This window comes from Piliocolobus tephrosceles, chromosome 5, assembly GCF_002776525.5.
Source record: "Piliocolobus tephrosceles isolate RC106 chromosome 5, ASM277652v3, whole genome shotgun sequence".
Taxonomy (NCBI): domain Eukaryota; kingdom Metazoa; phylum Chordata; class Mammalia; order Primates; family Cercopithecidae; genus Piliocolobus; species Piliocolobus tephrosceles.
Window position 1 is genome coordinate 37,587,978 of NC_045438.1, and position 20,738 is coordinate 37,608,715.

A 20,738-nucleotide genomic window follows, 5' to 3' on the forward strand; every position below is an offset into this window, starting at 1 on the left:
TCAGCTTGAACTATTGTTGCCAGGCTACAACGCAGATCTAATGTAGTCAGATCTTCCCATTAATTCACGGGATGCCACAGATCCTTTTTTTTATTCTTTCAATTTTAGCCATTAGCAACCAATTTGAAAAAAAAAAAAGTAGCACGTGAATCACCAGTTGTGAGCTCTGTTCATACAAATAAGACAATTTGAGATTAATTAAAAGGAGAAACTGGGAAAAGATATTGAGAAGACTGTATAGTAGTGTTTGTAACGGTGAAAAATGGGAAACAACCTAAACATCCATCAGTATTGGAATTCCCAAATAATTCGTGGCAAATCTATTTGATAAAGTCTAGCTATCTTTATCAATGTGAATAGCTCTCAAAAACATAGAATTTGGTGAAAAAATCAAGTTGCAGACCAATACACAAAATATAATAGCATTCATATAAAACTTCAAATACCCCAAACCATTCTACATATTGTTTATAATACATAGTAATAGTTAAAGTATAGAAACCTAGATTGGCAAGATACATATCAAATTCATGATCCTGGTTGCCTCCCTGAAGGTGGTAGTAGAGTGGAACCGAGAATAGGGGACATCTGCTTTATCTGTAATGCTCTGTTTCTTTCATTCATAAATCTGTTCGTTCTGGATAGTGGGTGCGTTAAGTGTTTACTCTGTGCTTTTCTTTTAAAAACATTTCAGAATTTTTTATTTTTAAATGGTGGGTGGTGGAAGAACATCTTATCCTAGAAGCCAGGAGACTGGGGTTGTCTTTGCTCTGCCTTTTCTGGCATGGATACAATCTCTAGATATGGTTTCCCCATTAGCTAATGCGGGGGTGGTATGTGGTGTTCCTCCAGAGTCCCTTCAATCTAAGGACCTGTGAATCTAAAACCTTCCCACCTCCCACTCCCACACCGAAAAGGCTACCTAGACCAGGCAATGAAACGTGCATTTCTTCCCTCATTTAAGATAGATCTCTTTCTCTCAGCCTGCAAGTCGTTCTCCAGAGGCTTTAAGTATAGTGGAAGTAGAACTGTCTTTGCCAACAGAGGGACACCTGCAACAATTAGCCTTTCTGAGCCTCAAATTCCCCATTTGTAAAAAGGAGATTATAACTCCTACCCATAAAACTGTAGAGAGGTTTAGATATAACATTATGTGTAGGGCCAGAACAGAATAGCTATTAATAGTGGTAACAGACTCTCATTTACGGGCTCAGCATCATGGTCGCTGAACAGAATCACCTTCTTCACGTCGCCTTCCAGCCAAAGTTAGTTTAGCCGCGAGAAGTCTGGGCAACCAATCGGAAACAACCAAGGAACAGTTGCACTGCGACACTCTGGTTCCGCCTTCGGGCGTGCTCGAACAGCATTCTGGGAATTGTAGTTCTTAGGGATCTGACACGCACCAAAGGGCTGAGTAGCTTCCGGGAAGGGTACTGCATTGCCCGTTTCTACTTCCACCGCACCTGCTTATTGCGTCTTGCTCCTGGGTCACAGAGCCTAAAACGACACGCCCAACTATGAGTCTTCTTTTCCACGCCCGCCGGAGTTACAGCTAAAGGCAGGACAGGGGAAACAATTAAATGCCGAGGGCGGAGACAAGAGTGACACTGGGGGAGCAGGAAAAGGCGGGGCTCCCGCTTGGGGCATGGAGTCCGTGCCTCCACGTCACTTCCGTAAACAAAGGGTGCTGCGGAGGCGCGGGTCCCGGGATGTGACCCGGGCTGTGCTTGTGGCTGCGGCGGTGGCTTCTGAGGCCGTCAGGTCTTTGCGGGTTGCGGAAGGGGGCCCCGATACCCTTCTTCAGGTATGTAGTGGAAGCAAAGGAACCTCCGCAACCTGCCCCTTTAGGCCTTTCTCACCACTCTGGTCACTGCTGGGTACTGAGCGGTGAAGGGTCATCGCTTCGGCAGATTGGGGAAGGGGAGTGAGGTGATGTCAAGAGGGACCTCCAGGGGTACTGCTTGGAGGCAAGACTTGGCACTTAAAACCACTGTGTGAATAAGTAACTATGAGTAGTTTACTTATGCCTTCTCTAAAACATTCTTTGCTGTTTGATATACAAGAAGGGTTTCAGTGCTCTTGTGACAGATGTGACTTTCCAAAAAGGAGGAAATCGCGAGTGCTGGCTCCCCAGAATATTGTGGTTTAGACCACCATTCGTTTATTTGCATCGCTTTACTTCCTAGATTTTTTTTTTTTTCTCTTGTACCACCAAGTGCGTATTAGCATCGTGAAATTTCAGGCCAGCGTGTTTATGCGTATCATAAATTTTTACAGATCCTTGCCTCTTCGGAGAACTAATATCCCATCGTCTCTATTCAGTCATCTTTCAGACTTTCGTTTGTGTTGCATGTTGAAACAACACCAGAATTACTGTTGTTACCAAAATTATTCTTAAAAGAAAAATTGTTAGCCAAGGTTTAAGTGGATTGACACTCAATGGTATCTGGGATTAGAGACTGGGCATTGGAGCCTTTCCCAGAAAGCCTCATCTTTGGAAGTATTGTAGCTCCAGTTGTGATTGTCTAGCGTCAGCCAATTTAAGCTGAGTGGTTTAAATTCCAGTGCCAGTGGCACTAAGTCTAGGCAAAAGAAAAAAAAATTTCATTGAATTTCTCAAATAATTATTTTAAGCGACAGCAGTGGGTTTGAATCTTACTGAATGGTCATGGCATGCTTAAACACAACATGCAAAAAACGGCCTAATGTTTCTAGAAGGCAATTTACAACCTGATGAGGTAAATAGCCATATAAATTCTTCATCTTACCATACATGAAATAATGAAGTTAAGAAAAATTTAACACTATGCACAAATAAAATATGGAAGGGTTTTTTGTTTTTGTTGTTTTGTTTTGAGACGGAGTCTCTCTGTCGCAGTGGCGCGATCTCGGCTCACTGCAAGCTCCGCCAGCCAGGTTGACGCCATTCTCCTGCCTCAGCCTCCCGAGTGGCTGGGACTACAGGCCCCCGCCACCACGCCCAGCTAATTTTTTTGTGTTTTTAGTAGAGACGGGGTTTCACCGTGTTAGCCAGGATGGTCTCCATCTCTTGACCTTTTCATCCGCCCGCCTCGGCCTCCCAAAGTGTTGGGATTACAGGCGTGAGCCACCGCGCCCGGCCGGAAGGGTATTTTTAAATAGATAGATGTTAGAAAATAGAGCGGATTAATACATAAAGTAAGGGGATTGTGTAGGGATAACTAGGAGGCCTTACACATATTCCCCATGGAAGGGCCGTCTGTAACTTCACATTGTTAACTTTTTTTGATACGGGCAAAACCAAATATGTATCATAAAATTCATGTTTGTTTGGAAATGGTTAGACAAAGTATATTCAAAATAGGCAACAAACAAGTTTGATTTTCTAGAACTTCCCTTGATCACCATGCTAGAATTATTATTAGCCCTAGCTAGAAACTGATTTCTGTTTAGTAGTTTGAAGTAAGGCTTCTATTTGATTTTTTAAATGCTGATTAAAATCCCCCTGACAATTATACATCTGTTTGAATCTAGTTGGTTCTTCTTGAGCATACGTTTTGGAAGAGAGGCCTACAGGCCACCTGAAGCTTGAATCAGGCCGGGAATGTTATGTGGATCATTTGTTTATTGTTTATATATTGTTCCTCCTGTAAAATGTAGGCTTCTTGAGGGCAAACATCTTGTTTTGTTCAGCGCCGTCTCCCCAGTGCCCACAATAGTATCTGGCTTGTGGAAGAGAATCAGTAAATATTTGTAGGATGAGGGAATAAAGAAAATGTTAAAAAACAAAACAACAACAACAAAACTGTCTACCAGACAATTTACTAGGGGCTTATGGGTACATAGTGGAGTAGATTAAACTTAAGAGACCCATTTGCTAACTTTCTCTTATGCCCTCTGGAATTCTTGATCCTCTTTTGACCTGTGAAATGGGTCTTTGAATTTCTTTCATGTTTGCATATTATAGCATACATATATAATTGTATTATTTCCTTATTTAGGTCTTAAGAAGCTGGCCGTGGTGCAATAAGGAACTTAAAACAATGGAAGAGCGGAAAGCGAAGAGGAGGAGTCCTAAGTCTTTTAGTGCCCACTGTACTCAGGTCGTCAATGCCAAAAAAAATGCCATTCCAGTGAGTAAAAGCACAGGGTTTTCAAATCCTGCATCACAGTCAGCTTCACAGCGACCAAAGTTAAAAAGGTGAATTCTTTTGTTTTACATGTTCACAGGAAAATGCCATTAAAGTAAATCCTGACTCAACTGCTTCTTAAAACACTTTTTTAGTCTTGAGGGGCTGTGACTGCAGGTGTGCGCCACCACACCCAGCTTGCAGTTTTTATTTCTAAAAAATAATGGTGTCATTGTTTTTGTGTAAATAATTTGTGTTTTTCATAAAAATTCAAACACAGGAAAAATTCAAAGAAGAAATTCAAAATGAAAAAATTCTACCACCTAGAAATAATCATTATTAATATTTGGTGAACATCATTTGCATTCAGGATGTTTAAAGGAAACAAGTGACAAGTTTAACTATGTTATATGTTACTGTTATATGTATGTGAGTATTTTATAGTATTAGATATTTGGAAGGAAAGATTATAGCTTTAGAGGAAAAAAAAGTGTTGTGTAATGTCAATCTTCTTTCTAATTATTAAATAAATTTACGCTCACGTCCAGTCTCACCCTGGCAAGTTAGCTAAGGAAATGCCTGTTGCATTCTGTAGCCGCTGGGTTTACACCTAATAAAAGATGAGATTACTGCCTTGATGATGATCTCTCTTTAGGGAAACAAAAGGGACATAGCCAAAGACAAGAGAACATTTGAAAGAAGTATTCCAATGAGTACCAAATGATAAACAGGAGTTTTGAGTTTTGAGGATTTCCTTCAAATAAATTATCAGAATGGGGTTTTCATCATGGAGGAGTTTAATTAGGGTCAGATTTTGAATAAGTTTACAGTTGGTGGAAAAAGAAAACCAAGAGATTTTAAAAGTAATCACTCCTTTTGCTATATTTTTAAAAGCAGTTTATTTGTATCATTGTCATTTTTACTGGTAGTTTTATTTCTATACGCTCTTATAGATGTAGGCTTCTGAGAGCCGGGATCGTCATTGTGTGCCTGACAGTACTTACAGTGGGCCTTTGCACATAGTATTATTTCATTGTGTGCCCTCTTTATTGTTGAATTATGTTAACATAAAGTGAGAGTGTGAAATAACATTGAAGCAGGAATCAACAGGTTTTTGTTTTATCTTTTGTGTTTGTTTTCTGAGAGGGTTATTAATTGATGAATTGATGTGAAACTTTACTTGGAGAAAACTTCTAAATTTGAGAGGAAAAAAAAATACGTTTGTCATGCTGAAACCTTATGCTCTGTAATAGTTCATCTCAGATTTTAAATGTGAATATGGATCTTTCAGGGATTTTTTTTAGAATACAGATTCCACATCATTGTGGGATGCAGGGCTTCAGATGAGCATTTCTAAGAAGCTCACAAGTGAAATTGATTCTGTGGGCCATGGGCAGCACTTTGAGTAACGATGTATTACATAATGTATATAATATATAAAATGCAGCCCTTGCTTTGGGAAGAACTGTTATTGACCTACTGTCCACAATGTATCTATTCTAAACTTCTTTCATATGATAGTCTGTTTCTTTTTCCCCCCCTCCCCTGCCTTCCCTGGTATACCCTATTTATCTTATCCTTATTGTGGTGAGGACAGCTGTGTTGAAGTTGTCTTCATTCAACATTATGTAAAAATTGAGTACTGAATATACTTCCATATCGGGATTTGTCGTGTGCATTACTCTTTCTCCCATTTTGCCTATTTAGCCGCTACTTGTTCTTTAAGTCTTCGCTCACTTACCACTTTTAGGAAGCCTTCTCTGGTTGGCCCCAGGCTGAACGAACTGCTTCTCTCTCTTCCTGTATCACAGTGTGCATAACATCATCACTCAAGCATTTGAGAGCCTGGTATATGCCAGACATGTGTAATAAGGACTAATTTAGTCTAGGGGTTCCAAAAAGGCCCTCCTGAGGAAGTAGCATTTAAACTGAGACTTGAAGATGTGTGGGAGGTAGTGTGCCAAAGATGGCAGTAAGTGGAAGGATGCTAATGTAGGCAGAGGATTAGCACGTAAGAAGATAAGAGAATGGATTTCTAGGAAACTAAAGAGATTCAGTGTCTAGAGCATAGACAAGGGAGGATAGGGTTTCTTAGGGATATTAGATTATATTCAGCAGGCAATGCAAAGCTACTACAGTTTTTTTTTTTTTTTTTTTTTTTGACACGGAGTCTCACTCGGTCACCTAGGCTGAAGTTCAGGTGTACAATCTCAGCTCACTGCAACCTCCACATCCTGGGTTCAAGGGATTCTCCTGCCTCAGCCTCCTGAGTAGCTGGGACTACAGGTGTGCGCCATCACACCAGGCTAAGTTTTATATTTTTAGTAGAGACAGGGTTTCGCCATGTTGGCCAGGTTGGTCTTGAACTCCTGACCTCAGGTCATCCTCCTGCCTGGGCTGCCCAAACTGTTGGGATTATAGGCGTGAGCTACCATGCCTGGCCTACTGAAGCAGTTTTAATTAAGCAAATTATATGATCTGATTTTACTTTTTAGAAATGGACTTGGCTGCCCAGTGGGGAGAAAAGGGAGATCAGGGATCACACACAGAGATAGGGAGACTGGTTGGGAAGCGCTTTGGTTAAGAGATGGGATGGCAGCAGGGGAGAAAGAGAACTGGAGAGATTAGATATTTTGTGGTTATAATTGATAGGACTTCACGACCGCATGTAGGAGCCTTAGGAAGTTGGAGGAGTCAAGGATGATAACAAGTTTTTAGTATTCCATTACATGGTGATTATGAATTTAAATATCTTCCCTTCTCCTTAGACTGGGCGTTTGTGGATAATGTCGGCTACAGAGTAGGGACCCCAGAACTACTGAGAGTTCAAGGAACAAATAAAGTTTAGAAGGGAAAGGTGTAATATGTTTTACTGAGAAATGAAATGTAAAACATACGATAATAGAGACAAGTTTTCTTTTCTGCAGTCCAAAGAATTAGCGTATTATATAAATGCTTTAATCAAACTTTTTCTGTGCCTTCGTAGTTATATTTTATACATTTGTTTGAGGTTTTTCACAACCTGTTTTTTCTTTTGGTTTCTGGCTTGGAGTTTCTGTTTTATTTAGTATTGACTCTATTTGATTTCTGGCTTTTAAGGGAAATTCCATTTACTTCACTAAAAAATTCAGCAGAAGCTTAGAGTAGCCTAAAAAGACAGAATTAAAGTTAATTGCATCGTCTTTACAGAGTGATGAAAGAAAAGACCAAACCTCAGGGTGGAGAGGGAAAAGGCGCTCAGTCAACTCCGATTCAGCACTCCTTCCTCACTGATGTCTCAGATGTTCAGGAGATGGAGAGAGGGCTGCTCAGTCTTTTGAATGATTTCCACTCTGGAAAACTTCAAGCATTTGGTAAGCAGTAGATGTTTCTCTACTATTTTTTTCTCTAAGATGTTTGCATCCTATTTTCTGTGTGTATTTTACTCTCCTTTTCAAAGTGCCAGTTTCTTTTAAGAAAAAAACAACCCACAGGCATAAAGGCAATCATCCTAGATTTTGTCTTAGAATATAATTTGCCTTCTAAAACCTCTGGGAAAAAGTTTTTTTTTTTTTTAAAGAGGGAGGGTTAGTTGAAATGTTAAAGTAGTATTGCTATTATGGAATAAGTATCTTGCAGGTTTAACAAATAAGAGGGACAGTCTTGGTCAGTTAAAATATTTTAGACTTAGTGTCTTCATTTTGAAAGTATCAAGATCATTTTCCCTTACCCTGCTAAGCTTAAACTTGTTTCTTTCCCAGGATTCCTGATTTAAAGTTAGGAATTAAAAGAATCCAGTTTTCTTGTTTTTTCATGAGGATATAAGAATAATTAACTGATTGTCCCATTAAAAATTCTGAATAGGTATTTTTTGATAGTCACAGAGTTCACAAAAGATAGTCAGATTTTTCATGTGCAGTTTGGAACTTATTTGTAAGCTTTTTCTAATGATAAGATTATTTCCCAATTTTTTTTTTTTTTTTTTTGAGACAGAGTCTGGCTGTATCGCCCAGGTTAGAGTGCCATGGCGCGATCTTGGCTCACTGCAACCTCCGCCTCTCGGGTTCAAGTGATTCTCCTGCCTCAGCCTCCCGAGTAGCTGAGACTATGACCGTGTGCCACCACGGCTGGCTAATTTTTTGTATTTTTACTAGAGATGGGGTTTCACCGTGTTAGCCAGGATGGTCTCCGTCTCCTGACCTCCTGATCTGCCCGCCTCAGCCTCCCAAGGTGCTGGGATTACTTACAGGCATGAACCACCGCACCTGGCCTATTTCTCAATATTTTAAAAGGCAATTTCAATAATATGCATAATCTTTAAAAAAATTTTTTTAACTTCCCCAGTTTTTTAGAAGATGCATAATCTTATACAAATGCATAAATGTCCACATACGTATTGATTTTTTAAAGTATTCTTTCCCTCCCCCATGTTTTTGTTACTTGACTTCCCCATTCCCTTCCTTATCCCTTCTGCTACTTCCACTTCCCCTCATCCCAACCATTTGTTAGCAATCCAGGTATATATCTTTTTATTTTCATTATTTAATACAAATGGTATCTTATATAAGATAGTCTGTATGTTGCTTTCCTGCACTAAAGAATATCTGATGGAAATCTCTCTAATGCACCTAGGATGGCTCTAGTTCATTCTTTTTTAATGACAACATAATATTCCAAGTTGTGAATATACTCTAGTTTATTCAACCATGTCCCTATTGAGAGGCATTACTTTGTTTCTTATTTTGAGCCACCAAACACAATGGCGTAGTGAACATCTTTTTACATAGGTCTTTAGGCTGGTGCTTCTGTTCTTCTGGGATTGATTCTCATGAGTGGGATTGCTGGGTCAAAGTATATATGTAATTTTAACTTTAATAGAAGTATGCAGATTGCTTTGCAAAGAAAAACAATACTGCACTTCTAGGTTCCATAAACAGTTTATGAAAGAATGCTTTTCCTTGAATTCCCACCAAGCAGTAGGTATTATTCGTCTTTTAATTTTTGCCTGTCTCTTGGTGTTAAGTGAGATGTCTTTTATGGCAATTGAGTTTGAAGATCCATGTGTGTTTGGTAGATTGTTTGATAGATCCTTTTCAGGACCTTCTGTCAGTTTTCTACTTGGTTATTTATCCTTTTGTTGTTGTCACTTGTAAAGAGCCCTTTATATTTTAGATACTAACCGTCTGACCTCTATTATGTATTTATTTTTGTTTACCAAATTTGTTGTGTCTGTGCACTTTGTTTATGGTATATTTAACTTTGTAAAAATTTTTACTTTTTGCATTCTCAAACATGTCTGTATCTTTTTTTTCATAGTTTCTGGGTTTCCAGTCTTGGTTATGCTAATATTTGAAAAGAAGACATTAAAAGCGCATTATTTATTTCACAAAAATACTTTATTGTACCCTACCTCCTTGCTTTAGCCCATCCCAGTAAGGCGGTATCTTCAGAGTATTTTCACTTCCCCTCTCTTCCATTCTTCCCTCCTACCCTTAAGATGTATCTTTGGACCACTTCCATGTCTTTGCTTTTTCCCAGCACCTTTCCTCCCCTACTCTATGTTGCCTCTGTGTTTTTGGATTGAAGTCCTTTCTTGTCTTTGTCTGTTATCCTACTGATTACTCTTCATAATAAGTGTTGCAGATGAGAATTCCATTGCCAGTCAGATTCATTCTTAGCAGGTAATTTATATTTTTCTGTCTCGATGATTAAAAGATGTTTTTCTTTTATCTTTAAAGGTTAGGCATTTTCCAGGATATGCTTAGGACTGTGTCTTTTCTCATCAATCTGCCTGGGAATCAGTGAGCCCTTCATATCTGCTGACTCATCTTTCATCTCACGTAACATATTTTCTATTGTTTATTATTTTTCTTCCATCTCTTCCTTTTTAGCCTCTGAAGCTTCTATTGTTCTCATGGTGGGTCACCTAGATCCGTCCTCCGACTCTCATCTTTTCCCGTATGATTTCTACCTCTTTATATTTTTACTCTACATGTACATACATGTACACAAACATACATACACACAAACACATATCTTGAGATATTTCTGTTTCTTCCACTTGACCTTCCAGATTACTAATGTTGAAAAACGTGACTAAAATAGAGGAAATATGACATATTTTACTGTGAAGAAAGGAAGATTTTGAGAGAGCCATAACTAGCTTCAATATTAGTAGTCCTTAACATAATATAGTATAGTCCATTTATGAAGATGTTATAAAGCTGGCTAGAGGAAACTAGTATAATTTACATCAATTCATATTTATTCAGGATACATACTTCAACTTTAGCTGAGGTATATTTTACCTATATAGTACCTTTAGGAAAAATAGAAAGGTTTTTTTTGAAAAAATTATACTGTCAAGGATTGCAGAGTCTGTACTTAAACTGAATGAAAAGATAATATGTTATGTGTATAAATTAGTTGCTCTGGGCAGATAATGTTACTTCAGAGGACTCTTGGTCAATACATAATGTAAGACCTATCCTTTAGCAATTAAGTTATCTTGACAACTATGTATACAATTAAAAATATTACATAGTGTTGCTCATGCTTCATAACATTTTTCATGTTTCATAAATATTTTTATTAATATTTCTTAAAGGAAGAATACATAATTGGTTGGCAAAATGATTCACATTTGAAGTCGTTATTGAACTTTTTTTTTTTTTTTGAGATAGAGTCTCTCTCTGTCACCCAGGCTGGAGTGCAGTGGTACGATCACAGTTCACTGCAGCCTCAGCCTCCTTGGGCTCAAGCCATCCTCCCACCTCAGCCTCCCAAGTAGCTGGTGCTACAGGCATACAGCACCATACCCAGCTAATTTTTGTATTTTTTATAGAGATGAGGTTTTGCCATGTTTCATAGACTGGTCTTCAACTCCTGGACTGAAGCAGTTCTCACACCTTGGCCTCTCAAAGTGTATTAAGATTACAGATGTGAGCCACCGTGCCCAGCCAGAACTCTATTTTTTTTTCTTTTTTTTGAGACAGGGTCTCGCTCTGTTACTCAGGCTGGAGTGCAGTGGTGTGATCATGGTTCACTGCAGCCTCAACCTCCCCAGGCTTATGTGATCCTCCCACCTCAGCCTCCCAAGTAGCTGGGATTACAGGCACATGCCACCACGCCTGGCTAATTGGCTGATTTTTTTGTATTTTTAGTAGAGACAAGGTTTCACCATGTTGCCCAGGGTGATGTCGGACTCCTGGGTTCAAGGGATCCGTTAGCCTTGGCCTCCCAAAGTGCTAGGATTACAGGCATGAGCCACTTGGGCCTAGAACTCTTAATTTCACTCAAATTATTCTAAAATGTTGGGTCACTCAATTAAAATGGTAGTTGTCAAATGACATGATTAGATGGTTCTGTTTTGCTTCTACATATTATATTACTGTTGAAGAAAACATATTTTCTCTACTTAAGGGATGATTTTCTTTCTTTCTTTTTTTTTTTTTTTACAGGGTCTCACTCTGTTACCTAAGCTTGGGTACAGTGGCTTGAACACAGCTCACTGCAGCCTGCACCTGCTGGGCTCAAGTAATCCTCCTGCCTCAGTCTCCTGAGTAGCTGGGACCAGAGGCATGCACCACCATGCCTACCTAATGTGTGTTTTTCTAAAAATATTTTTGTAGGGGTAGGGTCTTGCCAGGTTGCCAGGCTGGTCTTGAACTCCTGGGCTCAAGCAGTCCTACTGCCTCAGCCTCCCAAAGTGTGGGGATTATAGGCATGAGCCACCATGCCCAGCCTGATTTTGCTTTTTAAAAAGAAATGTTTCCTATATGCTTTTCTTTCTTTCTTTTTTCTTTGAGACCGAGTCTCGCTCTATTGCCAGGGTGGTGCTGGGGCGCCATCTCAGCTCACTGCAACCTCTGCCTCCTGGGTTCAAGCGATTCTCCTGTCTCAGCCTCCCGAATAGCTGGGACTACAGGCGTGCGCCACCATAGCCAGCTATTTTTGTGTTTTTAGTAGAGACTAGGTTTCACCATGTTGGCCAGGATGGTGTCGATCTCCTGACCTCATGATCCACCTGCTTCAGCCTCCCAAAGTACTGGGATTACAGGCGTGAGCCTATAATATTTCACGCCTGGCCTGAAATATTTCCTATATGATTTTCTTTAGTACCCAAGGTCATTTCTTAGGTTGGTCATTGTTTTCCTGGTCAGAAATTTGATTTGTTATTAAACACAGAAAATATTAATAATTATCTAATTTACAGAAGAAAGAAAACCTGTTTCTTTTAGAGCACCTAGAGTTTAAGTGTTTTTACTCAATGCTGTTAGTTTGAACTGTCCTAATCATTATTAATGTTCTGGAATGTTCCCAAGGAAATGAATGTTCCATTGAACAGATGGAACATGTTCGGGGAATGCAGGAGAAATTAGCTCGCTTAAATTTGGAGCTCTATGGGGAATTAGAGGAACTTCCTGAGGATAAGAGAAAAACAGCCAGTGACTCCAATCTGGATAGGCTTCTGTCAGATGTAAGTGTAATTCTTTTTCTTTGTTCTTTAAAATAATATTTTATTGCAAAAAAATTTACCTTTTGAACTATTTTAATTGATACAACCACACGGTTTTTAGCATATTCACAGTGTTGTGCAGATCGCTGTTGAATTGTGGAACATGTTCACCATCCCAAAAAGAAACCCTGTACCTCTCAATTCTCCCCTCTTCTCATCCCCTAGCAACCCCTACTCTACTTTCTGCCTTTATGGATTTGCCTATTGTGGACATTTCATATCACTGGATTTATACAGTATGTGGCCTAAGTGGATTATTTTACTTAATGTTCAAGTTTCATCCATGTTGTAAAAACTTTCCTCTTTTTTTTTCAAGAAATATATTCCAAGGAAGTTATCATATTTACATCTAAGCATGTATTCTCAGAATATAGATGCCGGCAAATCTGAAAGCAAAATATTTGCTTCTGTATAGATATAATAAAATCTTAAGATACAGAAGATAGTAGTCAAAAAGACCTTTCCTGATGTGATTAATACATTTTGTGTTATTTACTCAGGTGGTGGTTACTTGTTTTTAAATACAGAGCTACATTTGGTATTTCTGCTAATTTAGTACATTGCCATATGTATTACTTTGCTAGGGCTGCCAAAACAAAGTACCACAGACTGGGTGGCTTTAACAACAGACATTTATTTTCTCACAATTCCGGAGGCTAAAGTTGGAGCTCAGGGTGGCAGGGTTGCATTTTTTCTGAGGTCTCTCAGTTTGTAGTAGCCGTCATGTTCACATGGCTTCTTCCTCTATGCCAAGTGCCCAACTTTGCTCTTCCTGCCAGTCACATTGGATGAGTGCCTACCCTAACAACCTCATTGTGACTTAATTACCTCTTTAAAACCCCTGTCTTCAAATCTACTCACATTCTGAGATACTGGGGGTGAGGACCGAAACATGAATTTTGGAGGGTACACAGTTTAGCACATAACATGAGGTATGATTGTTACACTGAGAAATGTTAATTAAATTTGCCTCTTTAAATCCTTTTTGGAACAAAAATAAATAAAAATTGAATTCAACACGTTAGTTTTAGATTCCCTATTAACCGTTGACAAAAAGGGTTAATTTCTACTGTTTTTCTCTCTTTTGAATAAGTAAATGTGAGAGAAATTGTATGCCAATACTTTCACTATTTCGAGTCTATAATCTTTTTATTTCATGTCTGTCATATTCAGTCTTGCAAGTATTTCCATTTGCAGTTCATGGTTTGTTTGTTTTTTGAGACAGGGTCTCACTTTGTCACCCAGGCTGGAGTGCAGTGACGCCATCTCAGCTCACTGCAGCCTCAACTTCCTGAACTTGAGCCATCGTCCTGCCTCAGCACCCCCAAGTAGCTGGGACTATAGGCACGCACCACCACGCCTGGCTAATTTTTGTATTTTTAGGAGAGGTGGGGTTTCACCATGTTGTACAGGCTGGTCTTGAACTCCTGGACTCAAGTGATCTGCTCACTCTGGCCTCCCCAAGTGCTGGGATTACAAGTGTGAGCCACGGTGCCCAGCCTTACCAGTTCATGTTTTACATTTTTTTCCCTCTTAACAGATAATAAGTATAGTTTGCTATAAATTTAGCAGAATAACAGTGGTATAGTGAAAAGAACACTGAATTTGAAACCAGAAAGCCTTCGTTTAGTTCAGTGTTTGCATTTGGGTTATAACTGAACAACATTGAGCCATTTAGTTAACATTTTTATAATTCAGATTTTTCCTTCTGTAAGATAAAAATGCTGTGGTCTGAATGTTTATGTCCTCCCCAGAAAGCATATGTTGAAATCTTAACTTAGAAGGTGATGGTAGGAGGAGATGGGGCCTTTGGTAGGTGATTCAGGCAAGAATGTGATTAATGTCCTTATAAAAGAGGCCCAAGAGAAACCTGCTGCCTCTTCTACCAAGTGAGGACACAGGGAGAAAGCTCTCCTGTTGCATGAGCCAGGAAGTGGTTCATGCCCTCCCCAGATAGGAGATCTGCTGACTTCTTAATTTTGAACTTTCCTACCTGTAGAACTATAAGAGGTAAATTTCTATTGTTTATAAGCCACCAGTTTATGGTGTTTGTTATAGCAACCCAAACAGACTAAGACAAGGGGTGATGAATTCTACCTCATATAGAAAATTGAGTGACATGAAATCTTTTTGTAATCTATGATGGTTTTAAAGATTAAAATGGCAATTTTTTTCTTTTAAAAACTGTTATTAGAGATGATTATTATTATGCCTGCTTTTAGGAATACTTATAAAACTCCAGTTTTAATAATCTAGTTTCATTCTGTGCTCATATTCTTTTTATTTTTTTGTAGAGACAGGATCTTGTTACGTTGCTCAGGCTGGTCTTAAACTCCTGGGCTCAAGCAGTCCTCTCCCCTCAGCCTTCCAAAGTGCTAGGATTACAGGCAAGAGCATGCCTGGCCTCTCTCTTCATATTCTTGTTTCATAAACATGTTAATGCTACTTTATAATTATTTTTGCAAAAAGGAATTTTTTAGCCTGAAAATTTTTTGAAAGTTTTTTTCTTTAGTACTTTGCTTTTTCATTTACAGAAAGCTTTTTTTTTTTTTTTTTCCGACACAGTATCTCATTCTGTCATACAGGCTGGAGTGCAGTGGCACTAACAGAACTCATTGCAGCCTTAAACTCCTGGGCCCAAACAATCCTCCCACCTCAGCCTCCTAAGTAGCTGGACTTCAGGTGTGCATCACCACACCTATCTAATTTTTTTATTGTTTGTAGAGATGAGGTCTTACCATGTTGCCCAGGCTAGTCTGGAGCTCCTGGGCTCAAGCAATTCTCCCGTCTTGGCCTCCCAAAGTGCCAGGATTATAAGCATGAGTCACTGTGACCAGCACAAGAAAGCTTAAATGAAAAATAATTTATTTAAAAACAAATAGTTAACAATTATTTATAGTGATCTTATAAAAATTAAAAATAAATTTGTTTATTTGTTTTGCAGTTAGAAGAATTGAATTCTTCCATGTATCCTTTGCCTACTATCAACGGTGAAAAGTTTACAACTTACAATTTCTGATGAATGGTCTCAATCAAGTTTTAGATATGGTGAAAAGACACATAGTATTATTCCCTAGGGCCATCACTCTTCCTCTTTGGTTTTCTTTTCTTTTCTTTCTCTTTTTTGTTTTATTTTTCAGAGACAGGGTCTCACTCAGTGGCCTAGGCTGGAGTGCAGTGCCATGATCACGGCTCACCACAGTCTCAACCTCCCAGGCTCAAGCAATCTTCCCACTTGAACCTCCCAAAGTGCTGGGGTTACAGTCCTGAGGCACCATTCCCTACCCACTTTGGGTTCCAAATGGAATTTTCTTGTTGTTTTTTACACTGAAATTTTGCTTCTGGTTTGTTCTACTTTGCTTTGTACTGTTTTTGAATTTTTAAGACAAATTGTTGTTTTTTATCGTGAGAACTAAGGATTAGGTTAGTTGCTATGTAAATTATTTTGAAGCTTAGATTCTGAGGCTAACCAGCAGTGAGATATTCAGACATATATACTATACTTAATTTAATATCATCACATAGGATATTTTAGGTGCATAAGATTGAAAACTAGATATTATTAAAATGCAGGTTTCAAGGGATGCTTACATAGCTTGTGAAATGACATTTCATAATTAAATGTACTTAGTGTTTTATAGGATTAACTTAAAGGAGATCACCAAGACACATGTAGAATATTCAGGTTTTGACGTTTAAATTGAGAGCAATTATTTTAAGAACTTTTCAAAATGTACTTTTGAACATAACAGGCACAATGGTAAGGTACAAAAGAACAATGAGAAATGATCCTGCCTATAAAATAATTTGAGAGGTGAGACATTCTCTTTGAACCAGTTACTGACATAGAAAGGATACTGGTTGTAGAGATTTAATTTTTGAAGTTTGGTTCTACATTTTGATCATGTAACCTTGGGCAAATTGTTTAGCATCTCAGAGTGTTCTCTGTAATACAGGGTAATTGCTACATGTGATGATGCATATGTGAAAATTTCCAAAATATATGTATAAAAATTACTATTATTGCTATAAGATTATATTCATACTGTTATTAACTGCTGATTTGTGCAGTAACAACAATTAAGAAATTGGGGCCAGGCTTGGTGGCTCATGTCTGTAACCGTTATTAACTGCTGAATTGTGCAGTAACAACAATTAAGAAATTGGGGCCAGGCACAGTGGCTCATGCCTGTAATCCCAGCACTGTGGGAGGCTGAGGTGGGTGGATCACTTGAGGTCAGGAGTTCAAGACCAGCCTGGCCAACATCTTGAACCCCTGTCTCTACTAAAAATATAAAAATTAGCCAGGTGTGGTGGAGGGCGCCTGTAATCCCAGCTACTTGGGAGGCTGAAGCGGAAGAATTGCTTGAACCTGGGAGGCAGAGGTTGCAGTATATAGAAAAGAAATCGGGAAGTATATAGAAGTCCTATAATGGCAATTAATAGCTAATGTTCATGAATACTTACTATTTTCCCAGTACTGTATAAAGGGGTATGTGCATTATCTTATTTGGCCCTACTTGGAAGTAGGTAGTGTTATGCCCTCCATTTTGCAGATGAAGAAAATAAGGTGCTACATAAACTGTGGGGAGAGATTAATGTAAGATTATTGTCAAGAAAGAAAGAAGGGGGTAAGATTTGAGTTAATCAAGGGGCTTTTCCTGCAAGAAGTTCTTTTTACTATATTCCTTCAGTGTTTTATATTCTTTCTCTGCCATGACACTTAAGTATTTCCTATCCTTTTGTGTGGTTTTTTCGTTTGTCTGTCTGTTTTGAGACGGGTCTTGCCCAGTTGCCCAGGCTGAAACAGTAGCATAATCTCTGCTCACTGCAACCTCCACCTCCCAGGTTCAAGCAATTCTCCTGCCTCAACCTTTTGAGTAGCTGGGATTACAGGTGCCTACCACCATGCCCAGCTAATTTTTGTATTTTTAATACAGATGGGGTTTCACCATGTTGGCCAGGCTGGTCTTGAACTTCCGACTCAGGTGATCTGCCCGCCTCAGCCTCCCAAAGTGTTGGGATTACAGGCGTGAGCCACCACGCTCAGCCCTTTTTTGTGAGTTTTTGTTAAACATTTAGAATTTTTTGTTTTGTTTTATTTTACCACTTTCTGTGACTAACCTGTGGTGGAATTTAGCCACCACAAACGTAGCAGCATAATACCCTATATAATACAACAGTGTAGGCTTTGGAATGCTTGGTAGGCAGCCATATGACCTTGAACAAAATCTGGCAACCATAGTTTCCTCACCTGTAATAGGTGTTCTCTCAGTACTTAAACTTTCCCCTCATAATCTCCCTCTCTGTCATGACTGCCTCTGTTAATTCAGTCTTCAAGAATATTTTAAAATGCCTTCTAGGACCATGGCAGACATTGCTAATCAGACATGGCATTCTCTGCCACTGAGCCTGGATCTGGATATGAAGTCTGTTTGCCATCTCTTTATTACAGTTGTCAGGCATCATCAGTATCATCAGTTCTGCTTTTATTCTTCCTTCACTCTCTACATGATAATCCAGGACCTCATCGCCTGAGTCCATACTTTCTCAATTTTCTGTTCCAGGTCTAGAGTTGCACTGTTCAATATAGTAGCCACTAAGCCATTTCAAAGACTTAATAGCCTTCAAAGAACATAAAATATCTCAATTTTTATAATGATTACATGTTGAAATAGTTCTTAAAATATTATATATATATTTTTGAGACAGGGCCTTGCTCTGTCACCAGGCTGGAGTGCAGTGACATGATATGGCTCACTGCAGCCTCGACTCCCTGGGCTCAGTTGATCTCCCACCTCAGCCTCCTGAGCAGCTGGGGCTACAGGTGTATGTTATGCCCAGCTGTTTTTTTATTTTGTTTTGTTTTGTTTGTTTGTTTGTTTCTTTTTTAAGAGATGGGTTCTTGCTATGTTGCCCAGATTGGTTTCAAACTCCTGGGCTCAAGTAGTCCTCCCACCTCAGCCTCCCAAAGTGCTGGGATTCCAGGTGTGATTCCAGTATTGGACTGTGTTGCTCTAAACTTTAGGCCTTGCTACAAAATTAATATTCTGGAAACATCACTTTCTTCCTGCCATTTCTATTTTTTACTAATTTATTTAAACCATGTCAACTATTTTAAAGGTTCTTAATAATTTGGTCACAACCTGTACATGCTGTTATATTTTTCGTTCTTTTTCATTCCCCTCAGGCTGGTTTTCTGGATGCGCAAGAAACACATCATGTTCATTCTCATCATAATGCCTTTGTTCAGGTTGTACCTCCTACCTAGATTTACTCTCACCTCCTTGTTCTCCTTATCATGTTACATTCAAGCTGACCACTTCCATAAAGGATTTCATTTGTACCTTAACCTAGCATTCTGCCCTATATTATGATGTTGATTTTTACATGTGTTAAATCTCAGCCTTCCAACTGGACGAGAATGTCTTTGATGGCAATGCTTATTATGTCTGTACATTTTTGCAACCTCTGCCATACATGTACTGCAAGCATTTAGTTGCCTTCAGAGTATTCATATCATTGAATTGGGTTTTGAAAAATAAGTAACAGGTGGATAAATACAGGTCAGTGAGAAAAATGAAAGACAGTGATCGTAAGAAAGGATGAGTAATCCATGCAAGATTCCCGTCCTATTTCCAGTCTTCTTGAGGAACAATTAAGAGAATTATAGAAAAGATTTTAGAGCTGTAATGATTTTATTTTTGGACTTTTAAACAGAATTGTTTTCCCAAAGATGATAAAGTGGTGTCTTCTCAAAAGATTTTTTTAATCTAGTGTCTTGTCATATTTGTCTCTAATCAGCTCCTTACTATGAAAATGATTATTGACACATTAAAAATAATTCTGGGCCAGGTGTGGTGGCCCACACCTGTAATCCCAGCACTTTGGGAGACCGAGGCAGGAAGGTTGCTTGAGGCCAGGAGTTCAAGACCAGCCTGGGCAACATAGCAAGACTCCTCCCCCATCTCCAACAAAGAATAATTAGCCAGGTGTGTTGGCATGTGCCTTTGGGAGGCTGAGGTGGGAGGGTTGCTTGAGCCCAGGAGTTTGAGGCTGCAGTGAAGTATGATCGTACTACTGCATTCCAGCCAGAGCAACAAAGTGAGTCCTTATCTCTAAAATTAAAAAAAAAAAAAAAAGTCTTCAAATTCTGTCTCTAATTTACTACGTTTAAAAGTTGTCTTACCCTATCTGAGTGTCTCAGTAGCAACACAAGAGCTTTTCCTTTGAGCATATCTCTTTTTTAAACACCTCTTTCTCTTTGCTTCTGAATGTAATTTTCAGAAATGTAAAAGAAGTACCCCTTATAGAATGAAAATCTTCTTAACTGATGAATTCAGACAAAAACTCCATTTGGCAGATGCACAAGATGTTCCAAATACTTCTGCTAGCTAAAATGAATGCAGTTTGCTTTCTTGTGGTTTGAAGAGAAGCAGCAGTCTTTACTTTTCCAGCCAAATCCAGTAGCAGAATCATCTTCCACAACAAGGAATTAAAGTAATTAAAGTGCAAGTGCAATGATCGTTTTCACATTCTGCTTTTAGTAAATGTGACTCGCCGTAATTCGCCATAACTGGAGGCCTAGGCCTTGTTGAAGGCTTAATCAGGAAATGTGTTGCAGAGATTGTGCTGCTATGCTTCATATTGTTGCCTTATGGGATTATACTTGAAATGCATTGTGCTAATGTTCTTGATGGGGTTGAGGGATTTCTCTTTCCCGAGCTCACCAAACTTATTCCAGTGTTGATCGCAAGCTGATGATGCACAGGCGTCTTGTGGCAGCCCAGCTTCAGTTTACGTTAGACAATCCGTATACACGCTGGTGTGTTTTCCAATGGCCAGTGATAAGAAATTAAATAAGTATTGTGAGATTTGCTATTTTTTAATAAAGTAGTTGTTTTAAATTAATCTCTGTTGTCTGTTTTGAAGAAACCTATGTAGTCTTCAATCTGGGTAATACAAGGGTTCAATCCTTAAAAGTAAACTGTTTATAAAATTTGAGGTTCTAGAACTTCCTTGCAAATTCTGTACCTTGTGTACATTTAAATACTAGTGTGATGAAAGAATGTGAGCTTTAGGCCGGGCGCGGTGGCTCAAGCCTGTAATCCCAGCACTTTGGGAGGCCGAGA

At 38.9% G+C, this 20,738-nt stretch overlaps 1 protein-coding gene across 1 annotated transcript; it reads left to right on the forward strand.

Moving 5' to 3' along the window:
* The first annotated feature begins 1,510 nt into the window (after nt 1–1,510).
* On the forward strand, nt 1,511–20,517 carry CCDC28A (coiled-coil domain containing 28A). The gene is given in 7 exon segments (XM_023190989.2): nt 1,511–1,659; nt 1,662–1,804; nt 3,981–4,180; nt 7,299–7,462; nt 12,413–12,567; nt 15,551–15,573; nt 19,950–20,517. Coding segments are annotated over 7 exon segments (819 nt in total). The 5' UTR covers nt 1,511–1,580; the 3' UTR covers nt 20,005–20,517.
* The last annotated feature ends 221 nt before the right edge of the window (nt 20,518–20,738 follow it).